The 18,073-nt window shown below is 47.6% G+C and overlaps 11 protein-coding genes across 11 annotated transcripts; 8 read left to right on the top strand and 3 right to left on the bottom strand.

Moving 5' to 3' along the window:
- The first annotated feature begins 2,040 nt into the window (after positions 1 to 2,040).
- Positions 2,041 to 3,606, top strand: EDB91DRAFT_1169967 (uncharacterized protein). The gene is made up of 4 exons (XM_041320161.1): positions 2,041 to 2,344; positions 2,395 to 2,629; positions 2,679 to 3,008; positions 3,067 to 3,606. The coding sequence occupies exons 1-4, from the start codon at positions 2,175 to 2,177 to the stop codon at positions 3,154 to 3,156; spliced, it is 825 nt and encodes a 274-aa protein (XP_041170658.1). The 5' UTR covers positions 2,041 to 2,174; the 3' UTR covers positions 3,157 to 3,606.
- Positions 3,607 to 4,739: 1,133 nt separating this feature from the next.
- Positions 4,740 to 5,733, top strand: EDB91DRAFT_1209272 (uncharacterized protein). Its single transcript, XM_041320743.1, has 4 exons — positions 4,740 to 5,169; positions 5,231 to 5,415; positions 5,466 to 5,652; positions 5,711 to 5,733. The coding sequence occupies exons 1-3, from the start codon at positions 5,080 to 5,082 to the stop codon at positions 5,644 to 5,646; spliced, it is 456 nt and encodes a 151-aa protein (XP_041170657.1). The 5' UTR covers positions 4,740 to 5,079; the 3' UTR covers positions 5,647 to 5,652; positions 5,711 to 5,733.
- Positions 5,734 to 5,934: 201 nt separating this feature from the next.
- EDB91DRAFT_1087343 (Endoribonuclease L-PSP) lies at positions 5,935 to 6,495 on the bottom strand (the record flags this gene model as incomplete). The annotated part of the gene is made up of 4 exons (XM_041316198.1): positions 5,935 to 6,042; positions 6,098 to 6,229; positions 6,289 to 6,415; positions 6,440 to 6,495. 4 exons carry the CDS (start codon positions 6,493 to 6,495, stop codon positions 5,935 to 5,937), a joined length of 423 nt encoding a protein of 140 aa, XP_041170656.1.
- A 1,107-nt stretch (positions 6,496 to 7,602) lies between these two features.
- EDB91DRAFT_1169949 (ribosomal protein L37e-domain-containing protein) lies at positions 7,603 to 8,820 on the top strand. Its single transcript, XM_041320160.1, has 6 exons — positions 7,603 to 7,675; positions 7,889 to 7,895; positions 7,986 to 8,001; positions 8,064 to 8,134; positions 8,251 to 8,389; positions 8,452 to 8,820. The coding sequence occupies exons 1-6, from the start codon at positions 7,673 to 7,675 to the stop codon at positions 8,498 to 8,500; spliced, it is 285 nt and encodes a 94-aa protein (XP_041170655.1). The 5' UTR covers positions 7,603 to 7,672; the 3' UTR covers positions 8,501 to 8,820.
- Positions 8,821 to 10,494, bottom strand: EDB91DRAFT_1169946 (ras-domain-containing protein). The gene is made up of 3 exons (XM_041320159.1): positions 10,350 to 10,494; positions 10,183 to 10,296; positions 8,821 to 10,132 (listed from the first exon to the last, which is right to left on the bottom strand). The coding sequence occupies exons 1-3, from the start codon at positions 10,413 to 10,415 to the stop codon at positions 9,134 to 9,136; spliced, it is 1,179 nt and encodes a 392-aa protein (XP_041170654.1). The 5' UTR covers positions 10,416 to 10,494; the 3' UTR covers positions 8,821 to 9,133.
- A 944-nt stretch (positions 10,495 to 11,438) lies between these two features.
- On the bottom strand, positions 11,439 to 12,230 carry EDB91DRAFT_1062624 (uncharacterized protein; the record flags this gene model as incomplete). The annotated part of the gene is made up of 2 exons (XM_041314544.1): positions 11,439 to 12,054; positions 12,106 to 12,230. 2 exons carry the CDS (start codon positions 12,228 to 12,230, stop codon positions 11,439 to 11,441), a joined length of 741 nt encoding a protein of 246 aa, XP_041170653.1.
- An 805-nt stretch (positions 12,231 to 13,035) lies between these two features.
- On the top strand, positions 13,036 to 13,290 carry EDB91DRAFT_1062588 (uncharacterized protein; the record flags this gene model as incomplete). Its single annotated transcript, XM_041314540.1, has 1 exon — positions 13,036 to 13,290. One exon carries the CDS (start codon positions 13,036 to 13,038, stop codon positions 13,288 to 13,290), a length of 255 nt encoding a protein of 84 aa, XP_041170652.1.
- A 535-nt stretch (positions 13,291 to 13,825) lies between these two features.
- Positions 13,826 to 14,678, top strand: EDB91DRAFT_1062604 (uncharacterized protein; the record flags this gene model as incomplete). Its single annotated transcript, XM_041314541.1, has 2 exons — positions 13,826 to 14,083; positions 14,142 to 14,678. Coding segments are annotated over 2 exons (795 nt in total), but the record flags the coding sequence as incomplete, so codon positions are not given.
- A 162-nt stretch (positions 14,679 to 14,840) lies between these two features.
- Positions 14,841 to 16,867, top strand: EDB91DRAFT_1267913 (uncharacterized protein; the record flags this gene model as incomplete). Its single annotated transcript, XM_041324527.1, has 7 exons — positions 14,841 to 15,272; positions 15,330 to 15,458; positions 15,513 to 15,870; positions 15,933 to 16,193; positions 16,249 to 16,326; positions 16,379 to 16,489; positions 16,562 to 16,867. The coding sequence occupies 7 exons, from the start codon at positions 14,841 to 14,843 to the stop codon at positions 16,771 to 16,773; spliced, it is 1,581 nt and encodes a 526-aa protein (XP_041170650.1). The 3' UTR covers positions 16,774 to 16,867.
- On the top strand, positions 16,868 to 17,221 carry EDB91DRAFT_119823 (uncharacterized protein; the record flags this gene model as incomplete). The annotated part of the gene is made up of 1 exon (XM_041320615.1): positions 16,868 to 17,221. A coding segment is annotated over exon 1 (260 nt), but the record flags the coding sequence as incomplete, so codon positions are not given.
- Positions 17,222 to 17,477: 256 nt separating this feature from the next.
- EDB91DRAFT_1169937 (uncharacterized protein) lies at positions 17,478 to 17,859 on the top strand. Its single transcript, XM_041320158.1, has one exon. The coding sequence runs from the start codon at positions 17,526 to 17,528 to the stop codon at positions 17,682 to 17,684; it is 159 nt and encodes a 52-aa protein (XP_041170648.1). The 5' UTR covers positions 17,478 to 17,525; the 3' UTR covers positions 17,685 to 17,859.
- The last annotated feature ends 214 nt before the right edge of the window (positions 17,860 to 18,073 follow it).

Genomic DNA, 18,073 nt, shown 5'->3' with positions numbered 1-18,073 from the left:
CACTGAATAGTTATGCGGATCGTGTTTAATTCAATTACTTCAACAAGAGCCGACAATTATACTTACAATGCTGATAATCGCAGCGCTACACAACTCATGTTGGTCTGCTTCGTTCTACTGCACGCTGCATTGACATAGTGTAAGCACAGAAGCTAACCGGTGAGGAAATACTTAACATATATTGCAGTGTACCTAACCCTACGTTCAGTCTTAGTGAATAAAATTCATATTCCGCTTCGTTAGCCACGGTGGCTGACGATGTTGACAAATGTTATCTTCCAGCCGCTGGTGAGAGTGTGAGGGGAATTAAAGTTGGGCTGGGTTTGAATTTTTGTTGTAGCACGTGAGTTGTATCTACCTTACTCGCAATCCGCCCCTCCACACTCGAACCAGTGGTGGGAAGGAGCCTGGTGGGGAAGGAGCCTGCAGAAGTACGTGAAATCAGCTTTTTTTTAATGCTCTTTTCGCAACATCAGACAGCCTCGTGTCCCATTCAGACGCCCATGAGGCTTGCACCTCATATCATGAGTGTCTTCCTCGACGAACTAACCTCCCGCACGTCTACACTTGGGTCCAACTTGGGTCCTCGCCCTTTTTCCTGATGCACTGCCTCCCAAATCCGATTTAGTGCAGCCATCACTTCCCGGCAGTGATTCAACATCAGTGTCGCGATCTTCTCATGCCTAAGTGCTACTCCAGCACGTCATCATTATCTCGCGTCATATAACTATATAGGTGGGGTGGCGCCATGCTATGGGCCTCTGAACTTATCATGCATTGTGTTTGTGAACAGTGGACCGAGCTTGAGGTGGTTCTCTTCTAATAAACCGTGAAGGACATTTACGGCCTTCTGCAGCCTCTGGGAATGTGTTGAATGGAATCTTGAGCGTCCTGGAATTCTCTTGATCAGGCCTAGATGTGCTTTTGCAGGACTCGGGACATTGGAGCCCCCGGTATACAGGTCAGTGTTTTATCACGATGTAGAGTTCTGCTGCTGCTAAATTATTCATCTTCCCGGCGCATTTACGATACGCAGCACATCTTTTTCGTGATCAGTGTCCCACGATCTTCGTCGAGGGCACCATAGTTCCCGCCTCTGCTCGACCCTCAACTTAGTCGCTATGCCTTGCTCCTAGTGCATCGATGCCTCAAGTAGTTTGATCTTTCTTACCTGGCATGGGATCATCGTCTCCTCGAGCTGCCTGACTTTGCGGAGCAGCCTGCTTTCGCAGACGATACGGTACAACTCACCGCAACGTCCGAAGGCGAGTAGCAAAGTCGTAGCTAATACTCCGGGCCGGAGTCGATCTACCTCCCTCTACGAAATGTGCCAGATTCTAGACTTTTCCTTGTGCAAACTCGATCTCCGCTAGAATCTGGAACCGAGATTGGGGTTTACGTGATTCGTTTGGTTGATAAACTTGCGTCGTCCGCATGCTTATACTTCAGCTGCTGACTCCCCACACTGAGTACTGAGGTATGTGCCATCGTTTGTTTCATCTTACCAATATCTTACATTATATTCCTCATAGCGTGTTCTCCCATAGCAATTAACACGTGCCGTGCCACCCAGATCAATGCATATTTCATCCGATAACGACTCTGGCGTGAACTGCAGTTCATCCCAATGCCATCACTGCGGCTGGCGCGGCTCACATGCCTCCGATTGCCCCTTCAATCCTGATGCAAAATTCTGATTACGCTCTTTGTATTCGCTTTACTAGTAAGTCGCATTTGCTATTGTTTCATATCATCTGCAGTGACTCAATGACTCGTCCCAGACAATTGTTCTCATCATCGCTCAGTTATCATTAGGTTTTTTTATCCCACTTCTTGAAAGAGGAAGTCAGAGGTTGTACAGTAACAGATTTCGAGATGCAGAGTGTTGCTAAGGGAATTCTTCGGGGCTCACTTGATCTGAGCTTTGTCAATATTAATGTACTTAAGTATATACCGTGAACACGTTTCGCCAACTGTCCTACGGCCGGTAGTTGACATAGACGTCCTCCGCCATATGTAAGTAACGTGTTGATTCTTGGACTTGCAAAAAATTAGAATTTGCCTCGGTAGGCCTTTGTCCACATGTTGCTTCACGGCTGCCTGGTGCACTTCGAAGTCTTTCCTATTATTCTTCCAAGGCTTTCCAAGGTCAGGCCTATGGTTTCCTGTTGAACATGCCTTCTATAAGCGGTCTACGACAACCCAAGGAAACGAACAAAGGCAAAAATGGTTTTCGCGAGAAACACATCCCTCTCGATTCTGCCAACCCAGACGACTTGGCCATTAGTCGGCACCACTTTGCCCAGTACATCCTTGCGTCAAAGGGGTCTTATATCGGTGGCTCGTAAGTTTTTTTCTTTCATGCGTATACTGGAAATTGCTGAGCTTTCGCAGGCTGAAGGAACTTATAGCCACTCCTAATGTACCACCAGTGGACACGCTAGCGACTGTCGAGGACAAAATTAGGGACCTGAAAAGACAGCATCAAGAGGACCTCGAGCTTCTCACTGCATTCCAGGCTGCAGAATACCGCCAAGAAGTTCTTGACAAGTACAACTGCATCGATGATTCAATGATGGGAGTAGACCCGGAGGACCTGGTCCAGGTCGATTATCTCGCTGCTCTCAATGTACGTCTTCCTTATCTGCAATTTTTGATGGGTCTGACAATGTTCTAAGGAGTTGTACAACGACGCGCGGCCTATGAAACGCTTCCAGCACGATATAGACGACGCCTTGTCTCAGATCCGCTACGGCTACTTCAAATCCCTCCTCCCACTCCTCACTCAGCGCTGCATGTTGAAAGTGCGAGAATCCCACGTTCGAAGACAACGTGATGCGCAGTTCCCGCAGAGTATCGAAGAGTACCACAATATTCCAGACCGCGACATTCAATTGCGTATTGCACGGTTCCTCATGGGTTCAACTGCTGAGCAGGAGAAGATGATGGATACCTATAGATGGGTGTGGAGGGCGGTGCAGCCTCTGGAGTTGGCGTTCAAGACGAATGTAAGGTATACTTTTAATGTGCAAGAAGGCTGATACCAATATTAATATTGGTTTGCAGGAAGGGTTCAAAAATGAGATATTGGAGTCGGTTAAGGATGCGCAGGCTTCGGATCCCCGGCGCCGCCCATCAGCGACCCCTGTATGGTAGATTTGTGTATCACTTTATTCAAAGGAACGGTCTGTCTTCTTTATTTTATGGCTCCAGGGGAGACAATCATCGTTGTGCCACAGTCGATCACTCAATGAAAAAGCAGCCTTCCTCTAAGTCAGATTGACGCTAATCAGAGACATGAGCATTGCGTTCAAAAATAGATGGCGATAATTTGCCAGACGCGACACCGAGGGTGTTCAAATGCGTGCTCCGCAGCGGACATCAATTCCCATTGAAAAAGCTACACCCGAAAATGCCCACTGAGTATTTGCACCACTCATCACGCGGGCACCCGGTGGAAGCATGTTGAACATTCTTGTTCGGCCTTTTTATCACCATCATTGATGAGGTTGAAATTCCGGATGGGAGAGCATGTGAATCACCATATCAGAGATGGAGTAATGAACATCAAGGGTTTCGCTCACAGGGTTAGTCTTATCACCCTCTGTATTCTTGAGACATAGCATTGGGGATGAATTGAAAAGAGTTCTTCTCTTCATGGTTCACGGAAGAATAGATGAGCATAATCAAGCAAGACACATGGAAGAACATTAGAGTGAAGAGTTGCATCCTTCACACCGACACTCATCTGTGGGAGAATCACTTTAGCAGACACACGTTCAACGGTTGAACGTTGAACGGCAGTGCCATTGCAAAGTTCGACCATTGTGATGACATGTGCAGGTATGTTTGTACATGTTGAAAAGCGAGGCTTTTACTAAATGCGGCGACTTCACCCTAAACTTGGCCTACATAGATAGTCAAAGGAAGACAGTCATTCCTTCGTATAAAGGTGAACCCTGCATGATTGATTTGCCCAGGTAAGGCATCATGGAGCTGTGTTCTATGCAACGGTAGGCGTTGGATTTCCCACTTACCAACGCGGCGGGGTCATATTGAACTCAACGCCATCACTGTTGGGCATCATTGACCGGACAGTGAATTCATTCCCGGTCCGTGCACTGCCTGACCACCCGCATTCCCCTCTGTGTTGAATTCGGGTGGGTAAAATAAAGACCACTCACGTCTAACCCTGCTTCCACAATAGCTCTGTAGTGCCTAAGAAGATGTTCAGAAACGTGATTGTTCCAGAACTTTTACTAGTCTTGCAGAGGGATCATGTCATCAATGAAGCTGAGCTGAGCACCTTGGTGCAAACTAAACTGTCCATCGCAAACTGTAATATCGGGATGTGGACCTCGAACTAGGTGTTGGTTCGACCATAGGTCATGATTTGGTGGGAACGCAGTGCAGATATATTTTCAGGCCGGGCATCTTCTCCGATCATTTCTTGCCCCAGCCCTTGTGAGCCGTGAATATCGTTGTCGGTGCCAATCGGTGCCGCAGCAGGTAGACCCGCCCAAGAAATCTACCTTGAGGGTTGCTTGGGGACAGTAATTTGTACCTAAATATGCTGTTACACCGACCTCCCGGACGTCCTGACGACAGAACGATGGTTGACGACTGATGAGATATGCTTCAAACTTCTTATCGCTGTGTCTTCCCAAGCAAAGCGGTGCAGATTACATAACTATAGATGCAGCGCCACGATGGCAGTACCATGGTGCTGTGTTAGTTAGCATCTCGTGAAGATTGATTATGATTCGTCTGACTTTGATCGCGGGTGCGCACGGTGACGACGTGCCTGGCCTATTTAATTCACAGCTCGCGTACGGATGACCGTATATTGCTGTATATTGACAGTCTTTCTCCTGGTATAAAAGCGTCACGGACTCGCGGATCCTCCGCACTCAAACTAGTGCTCCTATTGTATTTCCTGTGCTATATTGACTTGGCCTTCAAGCTGTATCTCCTGGTTCCCACTGTCCTTGTTTCCAACTAGCTGGTCTTGTATCTTCTCAACTGCCTTGAAGTTGTGTTTTCCCGAGTCCTAATTCTCTAGACCGTCTCTTGAACGCCATGCGCCAATATCATCCGACTTCTCCTGCAGGATCAGGAGCTTTTGCGTCACCTACACGGCAAAACTCATCTGGAAGTGATTACAGCAATGTGAGTACTGTCTTATGGTCCCACGTCTCCCATCAATAACATGTCAATCCCCTACCCCAAGTATAGCGCCACTGTCCCCAACTCCGTACACACGCTCATCGCAGCAATGAAAAACCTCCAGTCTACGCTCACTCTATGGTCTACCTCACGCGCCTCCCCTGATGCAGTCAGCGACGCCTATATGCAATTTGGAGTCGGCTTCAACGCCGTGGTATGGGCATTCGAGAGATCCGGGGTCAATACTGCGTGGGTCTTTCCCCCTCAGTGACCAATGAGGCTATACCTGAAGCAAACAGTGATTTGCATCAAATTCCCGCACGGCTACGCGGTGTGCTTGAGATGTGTCTGGGCGAAGATGCCTCTCCTGCTGCACTGGAAATGTATCAACCACGAATCCGACAGCACCTATACGAACTATTGCAGGGCCTCAAAGCAAAGCAGGGTGCGTGGCGTTACGCTGTAGCTGCAGGGCTTTAGGTTAACGTGCGTGCAGGCTATGCAGGGTGGCAATGATGATGAGAATAACGCCAAATTTATGCAGATGACATGATCTGCGATTTTGATGGTATTGTATATTTATATATTGTGACGTTGATTTGGCTAAGTATCGTTATTTTACTGATCGAGCAGTTAATGTAATGACCTATATATTTGGTACAGAAGCGCAGAGTTTACATAGTACTTGCAATTGGCTTGCAATGAATCACAAAAGTAGAACGCACTACTGTACAATTTGCCTCATTATATTCATAACTACTTGAGATATCAAATTTCTGGAACTTCTGCCATACACTCGATCTCGACGCACGCGCCCAACGGAAGAGAATCGACACCAATGCAAGTCCTCGCAGGCATCGCACCTGCGTTAAAGAACTACATGTCGAGGTCAGAATTTCAATCGGTGTAATCACTGGGGTATGGGATGTACCTCCTTGTACACAGTATTCATATCAATAAAATCCCTTGACATATTCGTGAGATAGATATTCGCTTTCACGACATGTTGGAGTCCCGATCCAGCAGCCTCGAGCACCTTGCCGATGTTTTGAAGGGCAGCATACTACAGATCGTGTGACCAGTTAGTCCACGAGATAGGAGTTAAGGCGGGTAGCTACGCACTGTTTGTCCTTGCACTCCGCCCTCGACGATCATGAAATCGGTCGTGCATCCGATGTTGCCCGAGACATATACATGGCCCTTAGATATGACAGCCTGAGCTGAACGAAACATCGTCATAATCAATCCACTCCCCACTAATGGAAACACTTACAATACACGGCTGAGGGGAGGGACGGCGTTATCAGTGAACACGATCTCTTTGGTCATCGTAAGTAAGTTGACGTTGGGGTTAAGGGTGATTATAAGGAGATGTCGGACAGCCTCCAGTTTTGTTGGCCCGGTATATAGGAAACCGAATAGGATACGTCGCTGAATGCCAATCTGCTGACAGTTCCGATTTTCATTCCAGCATTGCAGCTATCAAGCCCCTTTAAGCTCGCGAAGTTCCTTACAGAAGATCACGCAAGGCTGTGCAACCCAATTACCCCGGTGCGATGGAGCCTCCTAAACCACAAAAGTTGGCGCATGCCGTACAGCCGATGTGCATTACAGGAAGCCTAAAGGGCCTAACAGTATTGGTGACAAAACTGCAATTTCAAGACTCAAGACACAATGCCAACTATAGCGCTCGTAATGCATCTCACGGCTCTCACTGCTGAAGCTTTGTTTGGCACAAAGAACGTTCTGAACTCGTCAGTCGATGGCAGGAATGAACTGATAAATGAATGGCATTCTGACGGCCCGGGTACGAATGATTGTCAGCTAGTGCTCGGAATTGAGAAATACAGGCACACCCGGAGCACGCTAGTCTCTGCTAGGCAGACTGAATCGTCATTCCTAGGAGCAGGTTATCTATAGCCCGAAAAACCTTCACCAACCACTTAGCTGGCCATCGGATGCGTCAAGTTTGTATCGTGTCTTTCGCCCGCTTTTACCTACTACTAATCTCCCGTAGGCAGAGTTCAGACCAATAGAAGGAAGATAGCCGTTTCTTTTTTTATTACGAATCGGAACAGTCGGCATCCCATAGAGGCCATGAAGCACCTTAAAATTTGCCTATGTCTTATCAGCTCCCTTATCGCGTGCGATAGAATTCACCCACTCGTTGAAATTCTACATCGATGTCGTCCACTTCCAAATGTAGTGCTGAATGTCAATATCATCAACCCGATAGTCACAGTATCGACAAATTCGACGTCATCTGTGAGGTCACCTGAATCGGGAGTGCTTATGAGTTTTTCGAAGTGTTCCAGGATTGAGCTCTGTTGTTGCTGCCCACCGTGTCGGAGCTCGTGAGCAACGTATGTAGGGGTTTTGTTTCTTCTTTTGGTTTGTTTTCACACGAACAATTACTATTCCCACGCTTCCAGCCTCCCATACTGAAGCAACCTCAGAACGCCCACCGGTATACCTACCGCCTCAAAATCCTCAAGAAAACGTCAAGATGGTGAGTCTCGCTGCCCATTCAACGTCAGATCGCTCTTGGTGGACGTATGCAAGCTTCCTGGATGAAAAAACGAGTGGTTGTTGGGTGGATGGAGATAATCTGTTGTGGATGACATTAGTCTTGGAAGGGGCTTGCTGAGTGGTCGTTGTTTCGCATTTCTTCGCCGGTACATTGATTGTTTCGTGTTCGCTGACACTTCATTGATCCCCACAGACGAAAGGTTCGTTGGTTTTGCGATTCGATCGTTTCAGGTTTGGATTAACGGATGGATGACTTCTGTTTTGTACTTGGACCTGCTTTCGCTGATCAGGTACCTCGTCCTTTGGGTGCGTGGTGTTTTCCATTAAATCTGTCGCATATCTCATGCGGTTGTATCTGAATTATGCAGTAAGAGACACACCAAGTCCCACACGCTCTGCCGGCGCTGTGGCGTTCGCGCGTTCCACAGGCAACACAAGAGTGCGTCTCTCTGTACAACTCATTACGAGTCACGATATCTGACTATCTGTCTCTACCTTGTCCCTGTGCCTGCCACCACGATCGTCCTTGCATAACCTGTCATTACCATATACTAGCCTGTGCCCAGTGCGGCTACCCTGCTGCAAAGTTGCGCTCGTATGAGTGGGGCCAGAAAGCCAAGCGCAGAAAGACCACCGGTACCGGCCGTATGCGCACCCTCAAGGACGTATCGAGGAGATTCAAGAACGGATTCAGGTGCGTTCTATACCGATGCTCACTTCTGCATCCATATTGATTCAATGAACTTGTCCATTCAGAGAAAACACCGTCGCGAAGAAGCGTGTCAGGCCAACCGCGGAGGCATGAGCGTAAATGGGCTTATCACGGCGCCCGCGCATATTGTTTTACATACTCGAGAATTTTTAGCTATGCCTGCCAGCATCATCTTATACGCACGCACAGAATACATGATCCATGCCATGCCTCGTGGACGAACTGATTCAAGATCATTTAATTTTTCTTCCGTTCGTCTGATTCTTTGACGACACATTGCCTTACCTGGTGTTACAAGGCATGAGTTTTCTGGCTGTGCGCCAATGTTGATTGTTCACCGTATTCTCAAAAGACCGAGTGACACTAGGTAAAGCTTGGGGTCGTACTGCCTTGACTCATTCCAGCACACAGGATCCGGCGAGTAGGTATGTTCCCTTCGTGTCGACAGCCTCACGACGTCGACCGCACACATAATTGCTCTGCTGAGACATCCAAAATGTGCAAAAGTACAGTGATGAAATCCATGTCTAAGAATATCTTTACCAGGCGGCCATTGCAACCTGAAACATGACACTGCCCTCCCAAATCACTCAACCCGAGGAGTCCACAATAAATTCCAGATAAAATATCTGGTTAAGCTAATGGGTATCGGTCAACGTGAACGAACATGGAAGACCGAAATAAAGGAAATACCAATAAATACTTCGAGCGGATTCTTATGCTCGACTATCGCCCACAGCAAACTCCTGACGCGTTCCATTTCCTCCCGCCATCCTCTAGCCCCAGTCGCACCGTGTCACCATCACTTGAATCTCTTATGTGGAACGTCCTCGCTTCCACAGCCTCTTCATACTCCCATTTCTTTACTACGCGCAGCGCGATATACTCGAATGCTTCGCTAACCCCTGACCCAGTCTTTGCGGAGGTAAAGAAAAGCTTCGGACCTGACTCTGGCGGTTCTAGAAGACAGAATCCAGGAGTATCAGGAACGTCTGGCAGTGGTGGGGTTGGCGGCTTAGCCGCACGTTGTTCTTTCATGAACAGACTCGGCGTAATAGTGGCCGCTGACGAGGAAGATGTCGTCGTCGTGCTGGATAGACTGGTCATTCTCCTGACTGTTGGTGGAGACTCCGGTAGGGACCCTGGAAGTGGGGAGGAGCGTGCGGATGCGTAGATGTCGGAGACGGAGGAGGAAGGGGTGTGAAAGGAAGTGAGTCCAGAGCGGAAAGTGCCGTACAGGGCCGCACTGGCAGGTCGCGTGCTTGAACGGGAGCGCGACTTTGATAGTTTGCGACGGTTCTGGATATCTATTCGGGCAGAAGGTGCAAGAAGGGACGGATCGGTATCAGGTTCGTGTTCGTCAATGGTGCCTTCATCGTCCACTGCAATGGGGTCTTCTACTATGATTTCTTCCGCCACACGCTCTGCAGGTTGTGGTGGTTCGGGTGCTGAGAGGGGCACAAGTTCTTGTACGAACTTTTGGGCCTCCTCCACAGTGACCCCAATCCCTGGCTGCATAAGATCCATCTTGTTGCCGACAATGACGCAGCAGAAGCTATCGACCTCCTCGTCGCTGATAGGAACTCGCTGTTTGAACTCTGCCCACCATTTGGTCAGCGCGTGCATAGTTTCAGGTGCGCTGACGTCAAACATGAGTAGCACTGCATCTGCGCCACGGAAGAACGCGGATGAGAGAGAGGAGAAGCGCTCTTGACCCGCAGTATCCTATCGCATGCGTGAAGAAGCGAGAATGAATGGTATGAAAGGAAACATACCCAAATTTGAAGGGAAATGATTTCGGTTGGGTTCTTGGGGTCAGGAAGGGATTTCGTGATGAAATCTGCGCCTATGGTTGCGCGGTAGCCAGTGGAGAAACGACCCGATATGTACTGCATACGTTATTAAATGAGAAAGACCATGGTTGAGACGCGGGACAACTGACCTGACCACGGAGAGAGGTCTTGCCTACGCCTGAAGTGCCAATGACGACGAGCTTGATTGTACGCATCGCTGTGCGTTTTCTGCTCGTCGCTGGTTCTCTCGTCGAGCAATCATTTGGTTCGCATTCGGAACGGTTCTCTCACAAGTGCTGGCGTTCCCAGCGTATCATATGAAAACCAAACAAGTCCAAATCCTCTCATTAGAAGGAACAGGAAGGAACGGCGCCCATTACAATTGTGCATACACAACGTTGCGATGTACCTCCCTGTAATACAGATACTGTGATCAAATAAGACTGGAGGGTCTGCGTAAGCAACCGCTCGCTTCGAGCGCAGCTTCTCCGTTATAATTTAGAAGCATAGTGCACGCAGGTTACCATTGGCAATTCGGTTCGAATGGGACGTATGAAAGGAACATGTGCAGGGGGTCAGTGGCTCTCAATCGAAGGTAGTCATAATGTAAACTTCGACAAACCGATGGTCAAGGGCACGCGCTGACAGGTAGTGTACTAATACTGTCCTGTTTAAGCGAGCCGATACTATGAATCTATGATGCGAGCACAAAGGGCTATTTGCGGAATACAGGTACTGTCAAGGTACAAATAAAAACTGCTCGAGGATCTCTGTGATTCAAACTGAATGAGTAAGCGCTCGCCGCGAGCGCAGCATGTTGTGCGCTTCCTTCTTACTGGAGAGCTGAGTGAAGTGTGGTTGAGACAACATTGTAGACGGGGTGATACTACTGACAGCGTATGGTGTAACACCTGCACATTTATTATTTGCGCGTTCCGCACCTTGCGCGGTGCGCGTTTTCGTCAAAAATTGCGCGGTGCGTGTTTCCCACTCCCAATTTTCTTAATCAAATCTGCGCGTTGTCTTTGTATCAGCTGATTGTTTCTACAGCTAGCAGGCCAAGCCACTATATCACGCTTAGGAATGAGTCTCTATTCCGGCTTCCGTTCATTGTGAGTGATGGACATATATTCTACAGTACATGTATTGACGCTGAGTCCTTCAAGCTGCTACAAATATGACGAGACCATGCCAAAGTCCTTGTAAACCAGTACACAATAGTAGCTACTAGCAAGATGTTAGGGCTCAAATACCAGTTTCTCTAACAGAAATTGGCAGGCCTCGGTAATAAAGTGTTCTGCGTGACGGAATGCTGCACCCTCATCGAGAATTTTGAACATAAGATCTTTACAGCCCTCGCTGACACGGCCAAACGACATATCCTTGAAGCGTTTGACGGCATCGCCATATGGTTGAGGGTTCCTACCATCGAGAAGAAAACGGCCCATACCATTCCACCATGTAGCGTGCCAATCCTCGCTGCAACCGGCCGGGTCATCGCAATCATTCGAGTGCATCAATATTCTTGGTTCCTCCGCAGCCACAATTCGACGATGGTGATCAAGGGCAGCTTGAACATAAACCACATTTAGAAAGACCTCGTTGCCCATCAGCTCCCGGTGTGCATGGGTGATCTCGGTAATGGGAGTTTCTGCGAGTTGCTGAAAAGCAAATGGGAAAAGTGAACGGACGTGATATTTGATAGCCAGGTTTATTAGTTGAGCTGGGTGGAAGCGGAAACGTGCCGCAAACACACGGGAAACAATAAATTCTCGTGCATGACAACATTGGTACATGTCGCAGAAATGGAGGAATTTTGTAAGCTCGTCGAGTGTATATGAGCCGGCACGTATCCTAGTACAGATTGTCAAGTGGCTACATAGAAGAATAAGGGCATCAACATACCTTCCGAAGGTAAGCTCGAGAAACAACTCAAAGGCGTCCCGGGATATTCCTTTGAGGTGAATGGGCTTGTCATCGCTCATGCCGTCCAGCTCTATTTGACCGCTGTTCTGTGTAGCAGCAAACATGTCACGAAAGACGTTGGAAGCCGAAGATAAAATTGAACTGCAGAGCTTGTACAGTATGTTCTCAACCTGCCAGCACAAAATATTTCAAGTTGTGAGTCCAAAATGAAGAATAAATTAGTAAAACACACCTGGAAGATATGGCTTGACGCATGAAAGTAGTAAATAGGGTGTCGAGTTGCCTTTGACATATTGACGATTCGAAAGGATGTACAAGAACAAAGATCAGCTATGAAATAATTAGAACCGTATGTTTGCGACTGTTGTTTGCCTCATCTCACGCGCACACTTTGCTTATGTCGTTTTGGTCATCAATGGTCATCAAACGCTACGGTGGCTACACCATATTCAAGTCAATCTATTGTGATGCCTGCACTACCAACTGCTTTGCCCCAATTTCCGTCTCGCATGCTAAATCAGAATCCGTGGTCTGCAAATATTCGCACTGCCCACGATACTTTGTCAGATATTTACCGACGCGCCCATCGTATTCTTAGTCAAGAAGATGCCGACCCAATCCAGCTCACATTTCATATAGATGCTGTATCAGGGGATGCTATCCCATTGCTTGAAGCCCTCGCACGCGACCCTCAAGGACATGAGATGCAAGATTGGCTCTCTCATACAGCACATTTGCTGGGAGATCTCTTCGTGCTTTTGTCGTCATTTCAGTACAATATGCAGAATCGGTAATCCATCTCTGATATGTATTTTGCGTCATTGATTGTGCAACAGCATGGATGAAAATGTCGTGTTTCCGGAACCAGTGGCCTTGTTGCACACAGGGCGTCCAGGGCGTCCAAAAAAAATGATCGATGTTGGATTCCTCACCGAAGCAGTCTCGACTTCCCGACAAATCAAACTTACTGAGCTTTCTGAAATGCTCGGAGTCCACAGGAACACATTACGACGTTATATGAAGCGCTATGGAGTTGAAAGAAAATACTCGAACCTTACTAACATCGACCTTGATCTTCTCATCACCGAGTTCAAGAAAAAGCGGCCTGATTCAGGTATAAGGTGCATCATTGGTTTTCTCCGCAGGCATGGACTGCGAGTGTAGCATCGACTGATTCAGGTATAAGGTACATCATTGGTTTTCTCCGCAGGCATGGACTGCGAGTGCAGCATCGACGGGTGGTAGAATCGCTCCTGCAGAGTCGACAGATTAGGTCAGGTGTTGCGCGACCGACGGGTCAAACGTCGGCGTAAGTATCATGTTAAGCGGCCTAATGCATTGTGGCACATCGATGGGCACCATAAATTAATTCGCTGGGGGATAGTGATTCACGGTTTTATTGACGGTTTCTGCAGAACGGTTTGATATGTTCGTTTGTACAGTTTATCGATTCTCATTTGTATTTCTGCAAGATAACGGGATTGCAAGCAAGTAATAACAATCGTTCGACAACTGTTTTGGACGTTTTTAAGCAGGCGACGCAAGTTTTTGGGACGCCTTCTCGAGTGCGAGGAGATCGGGGCGGAGAGAATCTCGATATAGCAACTTACATGATAATGAAGAACGGACCACGGCGTGCCTCCTTCATGTGGGGATCGTGAGTTGTGATCCCATTGGTTTATGTTATGTAGTACTAACACCCAACGTACTAAGCTCTACTCGGAATACTCGAATCGAACGTTTGTGGGTCGAGGTTGGCACTCAATTCGCTAGGAGATGGAGAGCGTTCTTTACCCGACTCGAAAATTATCATAGGCTTGACCCTCAGGCCGCGAATCACATCTGGTTGCTCCAGAGTTTATTTCTTGATGAAATCAATTCGGATTGCTTAAATTTTCAGGCAGAATGGAACTGTCATCCCATTCGCGGTCCTGACACCAACAATAAGAGTCCCAAGGTAAACTCGCAGTTGAATTTTTGATGTAACATTGACAAATTACTGGACGGACACATAGGATTTACGTTTTTTAGGGCACTTGCAGTTTGGCATCTATCGTGATGACTGTGAAGGTGTGCATCCTGACGTGATTAACGAGTACTACGGGGTCCATGGTCACACGACAACTCGACAGCGTCATCAAACAGGAGCTGGACACCCCGCTGATGAAGAAGACAGCGACTCAGATAGCGATGGCGAACATCCGAGTACTATGGTACAGGCCATCAACAACCAGCAAAGACACCAGATCCGTCACGAGGCCATTAGCGTGCCGTCACAACAGAACCCTTTTGTTGATGACGCAACACGACAGCAGTTTTCCGCCACCCTTGATGAAGTTATAGCCAATGATATCACGCCAAACAATTGCAGACTAATGCTAGATGAGTGGGATGGAGATGAATACCCAACATTTGAGACTATTACCTTTGGTCAACGAGGATCAAAAGAACTCCACGTTTCACTTGCTGAACCGATCTGGTTTAATCGAGCGAAATTATGGTGTCAGGCGTTATTAGTTTTGTCATATTTTCTAACTGCCAGTAGCGACTAACAAGTACTACACGTCAATGTAAAATGTCATATCCTTGTTAGCTGTATATAAACTGCTGGGCCATCTACGTAATTACCTTGCTTCAGGTCATTTGCACGTCGAGTCTACTGCTTCAAGTCATCTCCGCATTCCCTTTCACCAGTGCCCTCCGACTCCCGAGCCATGGATCCCAAAGGCAACAACTTGAATCAAGAACTCTTCTGCAGAGGCCTCAAGTCGGACAGTCAAATGTGTGACTGTGAGGAGTTTTTCCCTCGCACACAGGATGAAGGCCATTGCGCAGAGTGTGGCCATGGTCGCAGTAAGCACCCCCGCAAAGCTTCAACGAGTCGTGAACCAGTACTGGAAGTTCAAGAGGATGCTGATGAAAAACCTCATCCAAGTTCTGCAGTCGCTATCAAGGATATTTTCACTCGAATCACTGGTGGAAAAACCGTCAATGACAACCTGAAGCTTGCCACTACAGGCAAGCAAGGAAGCCTAGTGCCGCTCACCAGTGCTCGAGAGGAAGCGTTATCAACTCTGACATCAACTCGGCTTGCCGGTTATCATAAGCTGGCCAAGGGCCCAGTACCGTCGGCAGGCTCGCGAAAGGTAAGTGTTATCCTAGTAGTGCACAAAAATATATATTCACATGAAAATTGCGTTCAGGATCGTAAGGAAATCACCAGCTCACAAATGGTTGGAAGCCAAGCGCGCAGGAACACCTCTTCTAGTGTCTCAATGTCGGGGAACACATTTCGTGTTGCATCAGTGGCCATGTTGACTTGCGGTGTTGATGTCAGTCAAGAGCCCTCGAGAGACGGATTAACTCGCTAACTCAGTTTTTGACAGAGGAACGGTCTTATCAGAGTATCCAAAGTCCCGAGCAAGAACGGCCAAAATGAGATCCAGGCGATGAAAAACCGTGGCTGTTACCTTGAACAGCAGTTCGTCATCGAAGGTGGATGGACTTATCGCAAGGTCACCAGTCAGTTACGAAGTTGGTTTCCTAAAGTCTTTGATTACCTCGACGGTCAAGTCGAGAAGCGACAATCAGCTACGTTACGTGAAGAGAAGCCAATTTGGCGGCTCCTCAACAAGTGCGGACAAACGCTAACAGTCGTCGATATCGGGTTTCCAGCTGGGAGTGATCTTGCGAAACACAAGGGCCGGGACAAAGCAAGTGTTAGTGATTGTCATCTTTGGTTTGGTGCGTTCTCGTTCATTTTTTGCTTCGTTCAAGTTGTACTCATGAAATACTACTGGCGCTAGTCACAAGGAACCGGATTCCTGACAGCGTTTACGAGTCTTGGAACACTCAACCCGTGATAGCTGGATCGGATTCTGAACGCGACGATTGTAACGATATCCTTTTGTCCGACACCGATGATTCAGTTAGCATCAAGTCGGACAATGATCTTGCAAGTTCATTGATGGAACTTGATATGTCCTCGGATTTGGACGTTAAGGACCCAAAAGGCAAGGGCAAGGCAAAAGCGGCACCTACTAGGTCACCAATGAGAAGCCGGAACGGTGAGTACTATTTGTGATTCAAATTATAGTATTATGTACTCATCTATTTCTATAGCAAAGCGCAGTCACACTCTGCTTTCCCCGTCACCATCAGAAGCCACTAGGAAAGCAGTCCAGAAGAAACTCAAAAAGGGTTCGTCTCTCAAATATTGTGACAACCAAGCTTATTTTATTTGTTGTTCTAGAACCTGCAAGTGACACTGCCGTTCCCTTATTTTCAATGAACTCTGAATCTGCGAGCCCTGAACTCAAACTTCATCCGTCGACCCAGCCCAGCGCTCAATCCAATAGCTATAGTGAGTTTATCATTCCACTCATTCGACATTTATACTACTTGTTGATGAACATCTGCGCTGCTGTTATTTCAGAAACGGTATCGTTTCGTACTATGACTAGTCGAGTGCCAGCTACCCTCAAAGTAGAGAACAAGATATCCGCTCCACCAGACTTTGTGTCGGTCAGTGAAGCGGATGTCCTGTGGCGCGACAAGATACAGGACGATGACCCTTTCGCGGAATACATCAATCCGTGGGACTCCCATTACTCTATGCTCAATCTTGCCAACCTCCGAGTAATTTGAGAGTCGGCATAGGCTATCTCGCAGTGACCAGGTCTGTTTTTTAAATGACAGGCGCGTTAATTTCGTAGTTTTTGTTCTTTGTGCATCGTAGTACATACTAGTATCCTCGTCATTTCATTCCGTATCGCTACATTCAACTTGCACCCTCGTAATGCCTCACCTACTAATGATATCTTGCAGTCAGATACATGATTCACTCGTTACTACTTTGCGGACACTCATTGGATGCAGATGTGTTGTCACTTAGGCTCACCGAGCGCTGGTTCACCAAAGTCGAAATCATCAAGGCTGAGCTTGAGGAAAAGCAGTTCAAGGTCAAACTTACTGTCATAGACACCCCCGCGTTTGGTGACTATGTCAACAACTGCGATTCAACAAAGTCGAAATCATCAAGGGCTGAGCTTGAGGAAAAGCAGTTCAAGGTCAAACTTACTGTCATAGACACCCCCGCGTTTGGTGACTATGTCGACAACTGCGATTCACCGAAGTCGAAATCATCAAGGCTGAGCTTGAGGAAAAGCAGTTCAAGGTCAAACTTACTGTCATAGACACCCCCGGGTTTGCGATTGACCTCATCTCGATGACGAAGGAGTTGCACTACAAGAACTACAGGCAGCAACAGATGGAGATGAGGAATGCTCGCTACTTATCTCTATGCACATGCTCGACCTCATCTCGACAACGAAGGAGTTGCACTACGAGAACTACAGGCAGCAACAGATGGAGACGAGGAACACTCTCTACCTATCTCTATGCACATGCTCGACCTCATCTCGATGACGAAGGAGTTGCACTACGAGAACTACAGGCAGCAACAAATGGAGACGAGGAAGTTTGGGGAGCCCACTCACATCAGCATCTTTGGGCGAGATGGCGGGAAACGGACTTACTCGTCTGTATTGTGCTGGTAGATATCATTCCTAAGCGTGATATAGTGGCTTGGCCTGCTAGCTGTAGAAAAAATCAGCTGATACAAAGACAACGCGCAGATTTGATTAAGAAAATTGGGAGTGGGAAACGGACTTACTCGTCTGTGTTGTGCTTGTAGATATCATCGCTAAGCGTGATATAGTGGCTTGGCCTGCTAGCTGTAGAAACAATCAGCTGATAAAAAGACAACGCGCAATTTTTGACGAAAACGCGCACCGCGCAAGGTGCGGAACGCGCAAATAATAAATGTGCAGGTGTTACACCATAACAGCGTACCATTGAACCAAACAGTCAAGCTGGTCTTTGTAATATCATCACTCTTGTCCATGATGGATTGGAACGATTCGATAGCTGCTCCAATTCTGCCTGC

Source organism: Suillus paluster (genome assembly GCF_016628075.1).
Source record: "Suillus paluster strain FC165 chromosome Unknown EDB91scaffold_125, whole genome shotgun sequence".
Classification (NCBI taxonomy): Eukaryota; Fungi; Basidiomycota; class Agaricomycetes; order Boletales; family Suillaceae; genus Suillus; species Suillus paluster.
Note: the sequence above shows the minus strand (reverse complement) of the source record. Positions and strands in the feature narration are given on the sequence as shown.